Below are 17,061 nucleotides of genomic sequence, written 5' to 3' on the forward strand. Positions count from 1 at the left end.
CCGAAGATCTAATATTCATGTTGGACAGCATGAGGAGTAATAACTTAAAATCAAAGATAAGGAGACAATTCTGAAAGCAGCTAGGGAAAAGAGAAGCGTTACATACAAAGGCAAGCAAATCAGATGAAGCTCGGATCTCTCAGCAGAAACCATGCAGGCAAGGAGGCAATGGGGTGGTGGTGTTTATGTGTCGTAGAGTTGGAACCGACTCATAGCGACTCTGTTCAGGGTTTCCAAGGCTGTAAATCTTTACAGGAGCAGAAAACCTCATCTTTCTCCCATGGAACAGCTGGTAGTTTCAAACTGCTGACCTTAAGGTTCACAGTCTGATTCATAACCATTCGCTACCAGAGACAAATATGAAACCCTGAAAGAAAAAAACTGCCAACCAAGAATCCTTTCTCCAGCAAAGCTATCATCAAATACAATGGTGTTAATAAAAATATTCTAGGATAAACAGAAGCTAAGGGATTTTGCCAAAGCCATCTGGATCGGTGTTTCTACGTGTTTACCAGATGGAGAGACGGTCAGGTAGATTACAGGATAAAACAGACGGCACTAAATGGAAGAAAAAGTTAATAGAATACAAGGTAGCCTCAAAGAAAATTAACATAATAACAGCAATTGATCCATACATACCTATCAATAATTACACTGAATGTAAATGGATTAATTGCACCAGTTAAGAGACAGAGGGAGGCCGAATGGATAAGAAAACAAGATCAATCACTATGCCGTCTGCAAGAGACACAAATTACACACAGACAACAACAGATTAAAAGTCAAAGGATGGAAAACAATATACCAAGCTAATTGCAATAAAAAATGAGGCGTGGCAGTATTAATCTATGATAAAATAAACTTCAAGGCAAAAATCAGCATAATAGATAAAGATGGACATTATCTCATGATTAAAGGGATAATTGAACAAGATGACATAACCATAATAAATATCTATGCTCCCAATGAAAGCGCTCCAAAACATATAAAGTAAACTCTAATAGATTTGAAGAAAAAAACAGACGAAGCTACAATAATTGTGGGCAATTTAATACACCACTTTGAATAGAACCAGAAAAAAACTTGACAAAGACACAGAGGAACTAAACAACACAATCAGCCAACTGGACCTCATAGATGTATACAGAGCATTCAACCCAACAACCGCATAATACATATTCTTTTCCAGTGCACATGGAACAATTCTCCAGAATAGATCATGTGTTAGGTCACAAAACAAACTTCCATAAATTTATAAATATCAAAATATTACAAAGCATCTTCTCAGACCACAATACTATCAAATTAGAAATCAATAATAGGAAGACCAAGGAAATAAAGTCAAATACATTGAAACTAAATAACACCCCTGCTGAAAAGTGACTGGGTAGTAGAAGAAACAAAACATTGAATTGATAAAGTTCCTAGAAACAAATGAGAATGAAAACACAACATACCAAAATCTTTGGGACATGGCAAAAGCAGTGCTAAAAGGACAATTTATTGCAATAAATGCACACATCCAAAAAGAAAGAACTAAAATTAACACATTAACACAGCATCTGCAACAATTAGAAACAGACCAACAAAGGGAACCTACAGTCACCAAAAGAAAAGAAATAATTAAGATTAGAGCAGAAATAAATGAGATAGAAACCAGAAAAACAATAGAAAGAATCAATAGGACAAGAAGCTAGTTCTTTGAAAAGATTAACAAAATTGACAGACCACTGGCAAACCTAACAAAAGAAAAGAGAAGACACAAATAATACGCATTAGAAACGACATGGGTGAAGTCACCACTGAACCAAAGGAAATCAAAAGGATAACAACAGAATACTATGAAGAGTTGTACTCCAACAAATCTGAAAACTTAGACGAGATGGATACACTTACTAAGAGTGAAGTAGAAAATCTGAACAGACCCATAACAAAAGAAAAAATTGATCAGCTCATAAAAAAACTCCCAAACAAAAGAAGTCCAGGCCCAGATGGCTTCACTGGATAAAAACACTCAACAAAATAGGAATTGAAGGGAAACTCCTCAACATTATTTAACAGCATATATATAAAACCAACAGCCTACATTACTGTCAATGGAGAGAAACTGAAAGTCTTCCCTCTGCAACCAGAAACCAGACAAGGATGCCCTTTGTCACCACTCCTATTCAATATTGTGATGGAAGTCTTAGCATCAGCTATACAGCAAGATGGAGAAATTAAAGGCATCCAAATTGGCAAAAATAGAAGAATGTACCATGCTCCTGGATAGGAAGACTTAACATTGTGAAAATGTCAATACTGCCCAAAGCAATTTACACATACAATGCAATCCCAATACAGATTCCAACAACATTCTTCAAACAGATGGAAAAAACTATTACAAATTTTATATGGAAAAGAAAGAGACCCAGGATAAGTAAAGCACTACTTAAGAAGAATAATAAGGTGGGAAACTTCTCACTCCCTAATTTCAAAATTTATTACATGGCTACAATGGTCAAAACAGCTCAGTACTGGTACAGTGAAAGATATGTTGATCAATGGAACAGAATTGAGAATCCAGAAATTAACCCATCCACCTACAGCCAACTGATTTTCGACAAAGTGCTTAAATATATCTCATGGGGAGGTGACAGTCTCTTCAACAGATGGTGCTGGCAGAACTGGAAAGCAATATGCAAAAAACTGAAGTGACCTTTACCTTATGCCTTACACAAAAACCAACTCGGCATGGAATAAAGACCTAAATGTGAATCCCAGAATTATGAAGGCCATCAATGAAAACATAGGGACAAATGTGAGGTCTCTAATTCAGGGCATACACAGATTACCAAACATTTTGAAAACTACACAAACAAAAAAGTAGACAAAATGGATGACTGGGGCATACTAAAAATGAAAAACTTATGTTCATCAAAAGACTTCACCAAAAGATTAAAAAGGGAGCCCAAAGAATGGGACATATGCAACGACATATTGGACAAGGGACTAATTTCTAAAATACATAGGAAACTACAATACCTCTACAAGAAAATGACAAATAACCCAATTAAAAATTAGGCACAGGCCAGTGAAGGAGGCTTCCTGCTGAGCCTCTGCATTACACAAGACCATAGGTGGAATCCTGAACAGCATCCAGAGTCTTCTGAGGGGAAATTTCCACTTGAAAGGACAAGCAGACCACCCTGGAGGGACCAGAAGAACAGAAGATACTTCTTAAAAGAAAGACCAACAAGAAAAATACAAAACAATACAGGCAGATCCACTAATTACTACAAGAACAAACAGGTGGCTGGCCCAGGAGACATCAAGGCAAGTGGTCCAGCCCCCTCAGGGCAAATCTCCTTCTAAGACTAAGACTCATTGGGAATACACATGGTAACCATGTGCATCACAGACAAGGGGAAGAGAGGGAAAAGCAGCAATGAAGCTGCGAGCTAAGCCCTATAACCTTCAATAGATTCCTGTACTCCTGTGAACCGGGGTGGGGGGGTGGGGTTGGCCAGTAGTGTGGCAAGACATGGGGACTCTTAGGCCCAGAGTCAGTGACATAGCCACAGAGGACTACAGTGGAGAGTGAAGCGATCAGCTGTTAAGAAGAGAGGGCACATACATAAGTACACCCACACTTGCAGATAATACCCACTTGAACTGGCTTTAATCACTGGATGATCAGAGCTCAACTAGAAGAAGAAAGAAGAGGAATAAAAGAGGAATCTGATACAATTTGATGAACTTGACCTACACCTACACCTATGGAAGCAGGAACTCAAAAGAGGGAACTAATCTTCACAGCGAGGATCATTCCCACCCGCTCCACACACAGAGAGGACAGGGATGGGCAACTTAGACATTGGCTACTCAGAATGGGGGGCTACAGAGGCAAGAAGTGACAGGCTTATGAGCTAAAAGGAGGGAACCTAGATCCAGAGGGCATGGAACAAGGTAGAATCTCCACTGAGCAGTATCCAATCTGTCTAGGCAGCCGAGGAACGGAAATGCAGATAGGTCTCTTTCAATACAATGGTGAATAATTGTTATCAGGACTGATTGTTAGGGCTGGAAATGTAAAGGTAGATGTTCTGTAGCAAAAGGAAGGGAGGGATTAACTTTGCAGTCTAGGAGAGGAGGTCCCTGGGACCATCAAGGGAGAAGAGCGGAAAACAGAACCCTACCCAGAAAAGCAGTGATGCCAGAGATGGAGGGGCTGGGGACTTTGGACCCAGAGAGGGAGAGGAGCTTGTGGGGTATACCCTGTAGTTGGGGGATGATGCATGGAGGGGAAACGACATACGATGGGATCAATGTGAAGCTAATATGTTCTCCCATGTAAGCTATCACATAACTCATAATAAAGCATTAAAAAAAAAAAGAAAAGAAACACCTTGAGCGGAAAGTCCATTGTTAGCCATTTCACCCTGGGAAGCTGATTTGTATCTTATCAGCTTGTGTAGGAGTCAGTGTCCTCCACAAAGTTACAAACTTTTCTATGAGGATGAAGACCATGTTTGAAGCAGAGGAAGAAACTGTCAGATTTCAGGGCAGGACATATCAACACAGTTTGCCGTGACGGTTTTGATGGTCCACATCAAAATGGGAGAATGTTGTTTATTATTATGTGCTCAACACGAACCTTTGGCCGATCTTTATGCCCCACCATAGTCATTAGTTGCCTTAATGTTTCCTTGGGTCTTTCCATTTCTATCAAAACTTGCTCCTTCTCTTTCCTAGTAAAAGCTAGAACTTTGACTAAGAATAGTAGTTTTGCAAGTCAATGTGACAATAAAAATTGTTTGAGTTTGAAAAAAAAAAACAAAAAACAGGACATGAACAGATGCTTCACCAAGGAGGAGATCCGGGCAGCCAACAAAATACAAAGAAATGCTCACGATCACTAGCCATTAGCTATTAAAGACATGCAAATCAAAAATACAATGAGATATCATGTCACACTAGCAATAACAGCAAAGATCAAAAAAGTAGAGGACAATAAATACTGGTGAGGATGTGGAGAGACTGGGACGCTCCTGCATTGCTGGTGGGATTGTAAAATGGTCCAACCACTCTAGAAAGCAATATGGCGTTTCCTCAGAAGGTTGGAAATAGAAATACCTTATGATCCAGCAAGTCCTCTACTTGGTATTTACCCACAAGAAAAACGAGCCACAACACGAGTAGACATATGCAAACCAATATCCATAGCAGCACTATTTACAATAGCAAAAAGATGAAGACAGCCTAAGTGTCCATCAATGGAAGAATGGATAAACAAACTCTGGTACATACACACAATGGAATATTATGCTACCTTGAAGAATAAGAAGGAAGCTGCAAGCCACCACATAACATGGATGAACCTTGAGGACATTATGTTGAGTGAAATTAGTCACAAAAGAAGAAATACTGCATAGGACCACTATTATAAAAGAGTACAAAAAAGAACCCATAATAAAAGGGGGGGGGGGACCTCTTCGCTGCTTACCAGGTGAGGGGATGGAGGGGCAAGGTGGAACACAGGGTAGGGAATAGACACAGGATGTTTGGATGCTGGGGAGGGGGCCAATACACAATAAGGGGGAGGGGAATGGAAGAACAAGGAGGATGGGAGAACAGTTAAGCAGGTTTGCATGGGCTAAGTGGGACAGAGGTAAATAATGATGCATGCACAACCCTGGAACAACAGGGCTCTGGGATACAGGAACTGAGTCATGGTTTGAATGTGTAAAATGTTTTATTGTGAATCAAATATTGGCTGGATGTCTTTTGAATCTTGGTTTCCTTTGCATACCATTGTAAAACAGATACTTTAGGGGAAGAGAAAGGAACAGCCAGAAATATCATCATAGAAAGCTTTTAAGTCTGTTTTCAGACTATAACTTACTGGAATACCTAAAATGGGGCTACAACTTGCCCAGTGAAGGAGACTTCCTGCAGAGCCACTGCATTGCATGTAACCATAGGTGGTATCCTGAACCCCATCCAGAATCTTCTGAAGTTAGAAATCTCCACTTGAAAGGACAAGCAAAAAGAAAGGACAAGAAAGAAGACTGAAAGGAAAAATAAAAAACAATAACGGCAGTCCAGCAGTCCAACTGACTACTACAAGAACAAGCTAGTTGTTCGCTCTGGAGACATCAAGGCAAGCGGCAGGTCCCCTTAGGGCAAACCACTTCCATGACTAAGACTCAAGGAGAATACACGAGCAGACATGTGCTCTGATTGGTGACCACATTGGTTACCAATAAGGGGAAAACAGCAATGAAGCTGCAAGCTAAGTCCTACCATGTTCAATAGACTCCTATAAACCCAGGTGGAGACCTGGTTGGCCAGCAGTATGGCAAGACCTGGGGAATCTTCAACCCAGAGTCAGTGACATAGTCACAGTACTAGAGTGGAGAGTGAAGCATCCAGCTGATAAGAAGTAAGGGCATATGCACAAGAACACCCACACTTACAGATAATACCCACTTGACCTGGCTTCAATAACTGATCAGAACTCAACTAGAAGAAAAAGAAGACGAAAAAAGTAATCTGATACAGTTTGATGAATTTGACCTATAGTTATGGATGCAGGAACTCAAAAGAGGGAACAAATCTTTACAGTGAGGACCATTCCCGCCCTCTCGATACACAAGGTAAACAGGGATGGGCAACTTGGACACTGGCTACCCAAAATGGGAGGGCTACAAAGACAAGAAATGACTTGGCTTACAAGCTTTCAAGAGGGAGCCTAGATCCAGAGGGTGCAGAGGAAGGTAGAATCTCCACTGAGTAGTATCCAATCTGTCTGGGTGGGGCTGATGAAAGAAGATGCGGATAGGACTTTTTTGGTACAACAGGGAATAATGGCTATCAGGATTGACTGTAAGGGACGGAAATGAAAAGGTAGACATTCTGTAGCACAAGGAGGGGAGTGGTTGACTTTGCAGTTCAGGAGCAGAGGTCCCTGGGACCATCAAGGGAGAAAAGCGGAGTGTGAGACCCTACCCAGAGAAAACAGTGATGCCAGAGATGGAGGCAGAGACAATGACGTGGAGAGATGGAGCGGCTGGGGACTCTACACCCAGAGAGGGAAAGGGGCTGTGTACTGATGACCAAGGGGCAGGCATGTGGGGTATACCCTTTGGTTGGCTGATGATGCATGGAGGGGATTATAACCATGGCAATGAAACGATATACAATAGGATGAATGTAAAGCTAATGTTCTCCCATGTAAACTATCACATAATTTACAAAATATAAAAGAAAAAAAAACAGAAAAAAATAACTCATCATCCTTCACTTCTCTTTTTCACATCCCAACCCCTAATCAATATTAACAAACGAAAACTGAAATAAATTGCTGTCAGCAAGTCCTCATATACTCCCCTTTTCATCATTTCCTTGACTACAAAAGTACAATTTTCCTATTTTTCACCTATTCAATTAGTACCCAAATTTAGATTTGAATGACTTACTGTTTTTCTTGCCTGTTTCATGTCTCAAATGTTTTACTGTGAATCAAGTATTGTTGCTGTTGTTGTTAGGTGCCATTGAGTTGGTACCAACTGATAGCAACCTATATACAACAGAATGAAACACTGCCCAGTCCTGGGCCAACCTCACAATTGTTGCCATGATTGAGTCCATTGATACTGCCACTTTGTCAATCCATCTCAATGGGAGACCGTCCTCTTTTCCTCTGACCCTCCACCCTACCAAACATGATATCCTTCTCCAGCAACTGGCCTACCTTGTTGTTAAGTGCCATCAAAATGCTTTTGACTCACTGTCACCCTATATAGGGTTTCTGAGGAGAAGCTGGTGAGTTGGAAGCTAGTAGTGAATCAAATTTAAATAATGTTACAACAAACCTGGCAATTTGAACTCTTTACTAAGGAGCTCTGGTAGCGTAGTTACGAGTCTGGCTGTGAACCACAAGGTTAGCAGTTCAAAACTACCAGCTGCTCCGTGGGAAAAATATGAGGCTTTCTGCTACTGTAAAGATTTATAGCCTTGGAAACCCTGTTCAGGGTTGCTATGGGTCAGAACCAACTCGATGGCACTTAACAACAACAAAACAATTTCATTTTTTAAATTTTTAGAATTTATTATTTTGGGGTGGGGTTTGTTGTTGTTAGGTGTCACTGATGTACACCAAAACACTCAGGAATATATAATAATTTAAACAACCCTAGGGCACATTCCACAAGCCTGCCTTCTGGCCACCAACTTTTCTCTTTTCATGAGTCTATAGTCCTCATCTACTGTATTTAAAAAATGCCCTCATCTCTGCCTCCATCTCTGGTACTGTTGCTTCTCTGGATAGGGTCCCACATTCTGCTCATGCTCTTTTCCCTTGATGGTCGTCCTCTGTTCCTGAACTGTAAGATGAACTACTCCCTCCTTTTTGTTACAAAACTTTTACCTTTACTATTGTGACAGTTACAATTAGTTTTATAACTTATTCTTAAGAATAGTAGTTTGGGAATTTTTTTTTTTTTGGAGTAGCCCACTTATGTCCATTGTTAATACCAGTTGCATGTACTTAATCTTATTTAACCCTCAAACAGAAGCTAATATTTGCCTCATTTTATAGGTGAAGAGGAGTCCTGGTGTGGCACTGTGGGTTAATGTGCTGGACTGCAAAGTCGGTTTGATTTGCAAGGTCAGCAGCTCAAGCTCTCCAGCTGCTCCTTGGAAACCCTCTACAGGGTAGCTAGGGGTCGGAACTGACTCAAAACATGTAACAAAAACAACAGGTAAAGAACCTGATGTTCAAAAGATTAAAGACTTTCCCACAATTAAATAGTCTAAAAGCTAGCATTTTAACTCTGGTGTGTCAGAGTTATTCTCATTTACATGCTAGCTCCCAACAATTGTTGTTGTTTAGTGCCGTTGAGTAAGTCCCTACCCATAGCGACCCTGTACAGGGTTTCCGAGGCTGTAAATCTTTACGGGAGCAGAAAGCCTCATTTTTGTCCTGCAGAGCAGCTGGTAGTTTCAAACTGCTGACCTTGAGGTTAGCAGTCCAATTCGTAACCACTACGCTACCAGAGCTCCCAATAATAGCTAATGGTAAATTAGTTATTTGTTGAATTCCAGCTCTGCTCCTCATCTACTAATCAGTAATAAAGGAACCAGGTCAGTTATACCGAGTTCTTAAACATAATAGTTTTGTTTCTGGCTTTAGAAAAGAAAATCCAAAGAGAAAGAAGACTTACGGCTGTTTGGAGGAAACTACATGGGCAGCTGGGGTCTTCAAGTGAACATTCATTTCCTCTGAGAACTCTTCCACAGTCTCAATGTCCACTTGTTCGTCTTCATCTTCAAGGTAGTCTACACGATTATTCTGAAATATATCATTCCAACAATTGGGAAACAAGGAAATCTAAAATTTTCAACTGAATCCTCCCCTTATAAAATCAACCTGCTACAAACATTGATCCTAAATGACTAACAATTCTAAACTTGTTCATTTTAAGAAGGAATTAAGTCAGAAATACAAGCAAAAGATCAGTAAAGAACTAGGAACTACATAAGTCATAGATACTACACAAATACCACTTAGGTTGAACAGTTGCCGAAAGGGCTGCACTGATGCTTTAGTGTCATCTAAAGGACATAATTCAGGTATGAACATATTAAGGCTACATGAACCTTAAGATTAAATAGCAGTAAAATAAAATTTGGTGAGAGGGAAAATGAAGGCAGGGGCAAAATTCAGATTCTGTTTTAAAGGCACTTCATTAACTAACACATCAGACACTCACAAATCAATACCCGTTAACATACTCAAGACAGATATGGAAATGGAAGTCTTCTAAGTCATTCAACCACAGAGAATGAGAGCTTTTGAAGAATTTCAAATTTCAGAATAAGCCCAGCCTTTCTATACTTGGCTTATACCAAAAATAAGTCAATCAGTAAGCATTTATTGAATACCTATGATAGTGAATCATTATATGATTTATATTACAGAATTGTACTGATGGATGGGATATGTCGATATTTTTAAGTCCATCATTAAAAGCACTGTTTTCTATGCCAGAAATTAAACAGAGGGTATGTAATCTATAATCTATGATGCTATAGGGTAAGTTGTTATTGTTGAGCGCTGTCAAGTCGGTGTTGACTCACAGCAACCCCATATAGGGTTTCCGAGGAGCAGCTGGTAAGCTTGAACCACCGACTTTGCAGTTCAAAGCAACCTTGCAGTCCAGCGCATTAACCCACAAGTGCCACACCAGGGTAAGTACTGGTCTGTTAATTGCAAGGTTGGCAGCCATAAGCGGCTCCTTGGACACCCTAACACTATGAGTTGTCACTTATTCAACGACACTATCATCTTATTATATGAAAGAATCACCGATCAAAATGAAACATCTCAACTGTCTTACTAATTCTAATTCTGTATTTAAACTTGTTGGAAAAATTGGTGTTGTTAAGTGCCATTGAGTCGATTCCAACTCTTAGCGACCCAGTATAGGGTTTCCAAGGAACAGCTGGTGAGTTTCAACCACGAATCTTATGGCTCAAACCAACCTTGCGGTCCAGTGCTTTATCCTACAGTACTACACCAGGACTCCACAAGACTGACAGACAACAAATACAAGCCATCAAGCTACTGAGCCCTGTTGTTAAGTGCCATGAAGTCATGTTCCGACTCAGTGACCCTACATAAGAGTTTTCATAGGAGCAGCTGGTGGGTTTGAACTGCCAACCTTATAGCTAGCAGTCTAGTACTTATGCTACAGCACCACACCAGGACTCATTAAGTCCTAGTTTCCTTAAATATACTTTTGTTCCTCACCCCAATTTAAGCACTTTACTTCTATTCAGTCACCAAGATCTGTACCCAATGACCGAAAGAGCTACAAAATTCTAAAGATCATGTTCTTTGACTGTCCTTTTTATACCTCAACCATAAAGTAACGATTACTTTGTCTTATCTAGCAGCCTTCGACATATTTTATAAATTCAAGATAATTGTGGTAGCAGATTCAAGAGTAAATATGCATTAAAACTGTATATCAAAATTAACACGGGAAGCAGAGTTCCAAAAGAATACAAAAGCAAAGAGTTTGAATTTGTCATTTACGTAGCTGCTATACAATGAAGAATGTTTGCCTACGTAGTCATGGTTTTAATTGCAAGCTTTGTAAACACCATCCAACAACTTTCACAACAGAATAATTAAATGAAGGAGACTACTTATAACTTTTCCTCAATCATAAAGATATTATAAACATGGATACATATATAAAATTTCTATTTTAGAAATCACTTAACATAATGCCCTTACTTAAAAATAAATAAATAAATAATCAATGTATCTTGTCAGATTCCCTATTAGTAAAATCAAAGCTATACTGTATGATTAAGATATTCTCAAGGTAGAGTCCAGAGTCCTGGTGTGGCACTGCGGGCTCATGCATCAGACTGCAAAGTCGTCTAAATTGCAAAGTCGGTGGTTCAAGCTCACCAGCTTCTCCTTGGAAACCATATACAGGGTCGCTACGGGTCGGAATCAACTTGATGGTACTTAGCAACAACAAGGTTGAGTCCTGGTGTGGTGCTGTAGTATTGTACTGGACGGCAAGGCCAGTTTGAACCACAAGGTTGGTGGTTCAAACTCACCAACTGCTCCTTGGAAACTCTATACAGAGTAGCTATGAGTTGGAACTGACTTGACAGCACTTAGCAACAATGTTCTAGAAATCAGTGCCCCTAATAGCAACAATTTTCACTGGTTTTAAAGTTAAGACAATTTTTAGTCTGATGCTTACCAAACATACTTACAAGGGGAAACTAAAACAGAGTAACTTCTAAACTTAATGACTTAAGCAAATACTTTGCACACAAAATATGTGTCCCTTGGAATATATTAAGGTATACAGAGCATGTAAGATAAATGTGAATTCAATCATTCAATTTTAAAGCTAGATCCTCACTTTACAAATGAAACAACTACTAAGGTATAGAAATAACCAGCATCAATTGTCAGAACATTTGAGTTTTAAAATACTAATTTGTATGCTATATTTTATCTGCATAAGGCAGCTAAGCCAAGAGGAGGACCAATAACAGAGAAGCCAAATTAATTTCACAGTTCTGAGGATCTGAAAACCTCCAGCTGCACGACAATCTGCACAGAGGAAAGTACTTTTTGCTGCTAAAGACAAGGACAGTTTAGATATAAAGGCACCTCACAAGGCAGCTAACTATGGTCTCAATAAGTTTTACATTAGACCCTATCTCAAGGGTTGGCAAACTACAGCATGCTGCCTGCTATTATATAAGTTTTTTTGTTTTTTTTTAACACAACCACCCTCAATCGCTTATATGTTATCTATGACTGCTTTCGTGCCACATCAGCAACTGAATAGTTGCAATAGCAACCCAGGTGCCTGCTTAGTCCAAATTATTTATTATTTGACCCTTTACAGGAAAAGTTTGTCCAACTCCTGCCAATACTTGGTCCTCAGTTACTTGTTCAGTAAATATAACCTTATTTTGGAATCCTAGGAAAATAGCTTCAGAAAAGTTAAAAACAAAAAAACATATGGGTTACATTACAAAGAAAGTTTACTAAAGTTTAGAATATAAGTTCTAGGAATTAGTTAATTATGTAAGATAATTAGAAAGGATTGTATTAAAATATTAGTCAGTGTTTTCTAGTTTTTTCTCCAGAAAGAAAAATGCAGGTATGTCAGCTCTCCTTTAGTTCTAAAGTTACCCACTCCCCCCTCATTTCTTACTACATCTATCAGATAAGCTTTCATCAACTCCCATAGAAAATGCCACAGAAATGAACTCAAATAAAATAGATTTCAAGATTTCTTTGTTTAAATTCAACTTAGAAGGAATTCTCAAGCACTAGTCCCTAAAGGCTTAAGCCAGTCTACCCATAATATCAGACAAGTCTCAAAAAATAATACATAAGCTCATTAAATGTTACCTGAGTCTAAAAACTAAAGTCATTTAATCATGATCTAAACCTACATCTGGAGTCCTGGTGTGGCGTTGCAGGATAATGCGCTGTACCACAATGTCAGTTTGAACGTCAAAGTCAGCAGTTCAAACCCACCAGCTGCTCCTCAGAAACTCTATACTGGATTGCTATATGTCAGAATCAGCTCGATGAAGCTTAACAACATCAAACCTACACCTATGCATCCAATTGAACATATTAATTTTTAGCAATCTTCTGAAAAAGCTCCCATTTCTAACATCCCTTAAATCCTTGGCGTTTCAATCACAACAAAAACGAGCTCATCACCTTTTCTACATCATCAACCTCCTCACTCTGGTAGTCAGAAACAACATCCACAATCTCATCAATAGAGTCATCAGTTTTCTCATTCTCATCTTCATCCTCCTCCTCTTCCAAATCCAAAACTGTGAAGTCAGTACTGCTTCTCCCACTTTTCTTCTCTTGCTTTGATTTGATTTGTTCTCTTGGTAACAGTAAGTGACCCTGAAAATGTCCATCCCCTCTGTTGCCTTTTATAGCTCTCCTCGGAACAATGGAAAATACAGCAGGATTAGAAATCCTACTCCAAGAATCACATTCAGTTTTTAAAACTCTGGAATCCTCCATAGTTCCACTTTTCCCAAGTAAATCAGAGATGCCTTGTTCTTGTTGAAACACATTTGAATTTTGCTGACCGCTGTTTGCTTCTTTAATTAACTGGTCATCTGACTCTTTCTTACATTCTTGTGAAGTTCCAACAGACTTCAGGGTCAAAGGGCCCTTCAGGTGTTTTCTCCATCTTTCTCTAATACTGTCCTTCTTTTCCACAGAATTTCTATATCCCTTTTCCTTGGACTCTGGCTGTAGATTAAGCTGTTGCTCCACAACTTTATTCCTTAAAAATTCAGGTTTATTTTCTTCCTTAGAGATGACTGGAAATTCACTTGGTTTTCCATCTGGATTGTCTATGATACTCTGCGGTTCCACTTTCACATCAACAAGTTTTTTAAGCTGGACATTACTTTCACTTTGGACTATCACATTACTGACTTTTTCAGAAATGGTCTTATCTTCTGTAACAGTCCGTTTTTCTTTGAAACTATTATGATTCGTAGGCCCACACTCTTCCCTGACATCTTTGTAGTCTTCATCTGGGTGTGACCCAGTGATAAAGGAATGCTTAGAAGACATAACAGTTGTAGAATCTTCTGCAACAGATTCTTCATCAAAATGATCACCCCCACCTTCTAAGGAATCATTCAGAGTTTCTTCTGAGGCAACAGCTCCTGGCTTTTGTTTTATTATATTAGCCTCTGGGTCTATAGCATCTCCTGGCTGTACAGCCTTCTTCATTTCCTGTTCTCTTAAAGAGCTTGCTTCATTTTTCTGATCGACATTCTGGGATTCTCTCTTCATCTGCAGGGATGCAACATGTTGAAGAATGGAGCTGGGTACAGGTTTTTGTCCTGGGAGCTGCAACAAGGCAAAACTGCCAGATTGTAGAGGAATAAGACTGGCTGTACTAACAGGCTGCCCTCCTGAACTATAGGTTATTTTGGTTTCAGAGCTGGTTTTACTTGCAAAGCTTTGTGGTTCAGGAGGGGAAATTCTCAGGGTCAAAGTACCAGCCTGAGACACAAAACTAGATCCAGAGGAAAGCAGTGATGGTGCCTGAGTAATGACATTCACTGCTGGAGAAGACCCAACAGCTTGAATTACAGGGTTCACAACAGAAAAAGCAGAAGCAGAGGATGATGCAGAAGATGGTGGCGTCTCAGAGGGCTTGGAAGGAGCAGGTAACCGAATTCCCATCACAGACCCTGGTAAGAAGAAAAAAAAACCTTAAATCACCATTGTGCTTATCAAAATTTCTAAATTTCCAAAGCTTTTCTTTTTGGACAGGTAACTAAAAGACTAAGATGACCAATCCTGGTATGTTAACACACCATAACATCAGCTGTATCTACAAAACAAAAGCTCATCAGAAAGACCTCTAGCTTCATACCTGGATTCCGAAACATGACAGGTTGTAAGTTGGGCTGGGTATTAGAGCCCCGAAGCTGATGCAAAGGGAGGAGTTGGACAATCTGCCCATTAGGGTGCCTGAATAGGTTCATTCCACTTGGACTCCTAACAGGCTGTAAGACCATCCGATGTCCCTGAAGTTGTGTGTTTGGGACAGGTCTAAGGGTAGGAGACCCCTGCTGCACTGGAATCAACAACAATCGAGGACCGGTACGTTTTACTGTATTAGGAGAGACCTGTGGATTAGCCACTGGAAGCTGAGGGGCATTTTCTGAAAAATAGGAAATGGAAATATGGTGTAAGAATTCTCTTTTAACATATGTAGGAAAAAAAGTATTATGACATAGGATATGACCATGCTGTACATAACTTCTAATTTCAATAATAAAGTTGTTAAAATCTTATACTTCTATTTAATACACTGATGACCGAGAACAATTTATTTTAATTTAAGCAATTAACCAGACTTAGCAGGATTTTACATTTAGAATAGTAAAAATTTTTCAAGCATCAATTGTCAGGAAATGCATTTAATAGGATAATGCTTCTGCCTAATGAAAAACATGGACAGGCCTCTAAATCTGAATTCTCATTAAGGTTAGAGAGATCATTTTTATAAAATTCTCTTCAATTTTTAAATTGAGTGGTTAATAAGACTAACAGAATTCTACTCAAGTTAAGATAAAATCAAAGACTAAAAATCACAAGGTGTAAAAAGTTGCTTGGCTTTTAAAATTCACTTATGAATAAGCAAAGTTTAAAGATGTGTAGAAGTTATGTTTCAAAAGTAAAAAATACATACCCCCCAAAAATGGAATGAAATTAAGAGACATCAAAGAGCAGGGAAATAAAGCCTGGTTAGGAAAAGGCAAAAGATAGTCTTAAAACAAACAGAAAAGTCATTAACTTAATTCAGAGTTGTAAATTAAAAGGGATTTCAAAACATTAATAGTACCTAAAGATACACTTTAATATTTGGAAGCTATATGTAGAAACATTAAAAACATGAAAGAAATGAGTAGTTTACAGGTTTTGGGGCCATGAGGATAAGGACACAGAAATAATAAGCATAAATGACAGTAATCTACCATTTTACAAACGGGTAAGCTTAATTAATATTGCTAATAATAGAAAAACTTTTCATTAGTTCATCCCTAATAGAAAAATCAGCAAACTAAACAGAAAAAGTTCAGTGTAATGAGACAGGCATAATGCCAAGAAACTTACTAAATTCCTAACCTTTAAATGACAAAAATGTATAAATATGTAGAAGACCTAAGGCTGTTTTTGAAAAGGAAATAAAACACAAAAACCAAACTGTGTGTGGGAAAAAAATAATGGGTGATTGAAACAATAATACAAATCTACCTTATATGAATTAAGACACATGTTAAAGCATTTTTAATTTCTTGACTTTTCAAATTAAATTTTGAGTGATTCAGAACAACTCTAATATGTACATTAAGTATTCGTGTTCCTGTTGATTTAAATGTGGGAGAGGAAGAGGGGAAAGAGAAAAAAGGGACGTTAAATGAAAAAAATTCAAAAGATTTTTAAGTGCTTAGAGTTGGGATCCTCTTTGTGAACTGTGAACTGACAACATATGCCTTCCTTAGAAGTAGCAGGTATCTGATTCTGTACCATTTATAAAAGCAGGCAAGGAAATTTGTTAACAACATTAATATTCCCTAAAATGATGCTGCAGAAGATAATTTTAGGTGGCATATAGATAAAGAGTAACATTACATCAACACTGTCAGAGAGTAATTTCCTTTTCCATTCTAGTGCTATACAACAGGAGAAAATATCAGTCTATGATATTATGTCTTTACATAAAATGTCCAATATTTTCTAGTTCTCTTCATGAACAGAAAAAGCAAGTCACATGTAAAGAACATATTAACTAGCTAAAATTTATAATAATATTGATGTTTCAAGTATATTTATCCAAGGGATTACACCTCTATTTTCGTTAAGTCTAAAAGTGGTTTTCATTTAAGACATTATATTTCAAAATATATTTAAGAGTTATAAGAGGAAAGTCCGGTCTCAAAATGGAGGTAAAACCAATGCCAGTC

The 17,061-nt window shown here is 38.5% G+C and overlaps 1 protein-coding gene across 2 annotated transcripts in view; it reads right to left on the minus strand.

Annotated features, from left to right (window-relative positions):
* The window catches only part of MGA (MGA, MAX dimerization protein), a 97,252-nt gene that overhangs the window by 15,705 nt on the left and 64,486 nt on the right, over window positions 1-17,061 (minus strand). For both annotated transcript variants that reach the window (XM_006831749.1, XM_006831748.1), the window contains 3 exons: window positions 14,964-15,254; window positions 13,265-14,778; window positions 9,207-9,334 (listed from right to left, as the gene is read on the minus strand). In XM_006831749.1, coding sequence (XP_006831812.1) covers window positions 9,207-9,334; window positions 13,265-14,778; window positions 14,964-15,254 — 1,933 coding nt within the window. The remainder of the gene's footprint in view (window positions 1-9,206; window positions 9,335-13,264; window positions 14,779-14,963; window positions 15,255-17,061) is intronic.

This window comes from Chrysochloris asiatica, unplaced genomic scaffold (assembly GCF_000296735.1).
Source record: "Chrysochloris asiatica unplaced genomic scaffold, ChrAsi1.0 scaffold00004, whole genome shotgun sequence".
NCBI lineage: Eukaryota > Metazoa > Chordata > Mammalia > Afrosoricida > Chrysochloridae > Chrysochloris > Chrysochloris asiatica.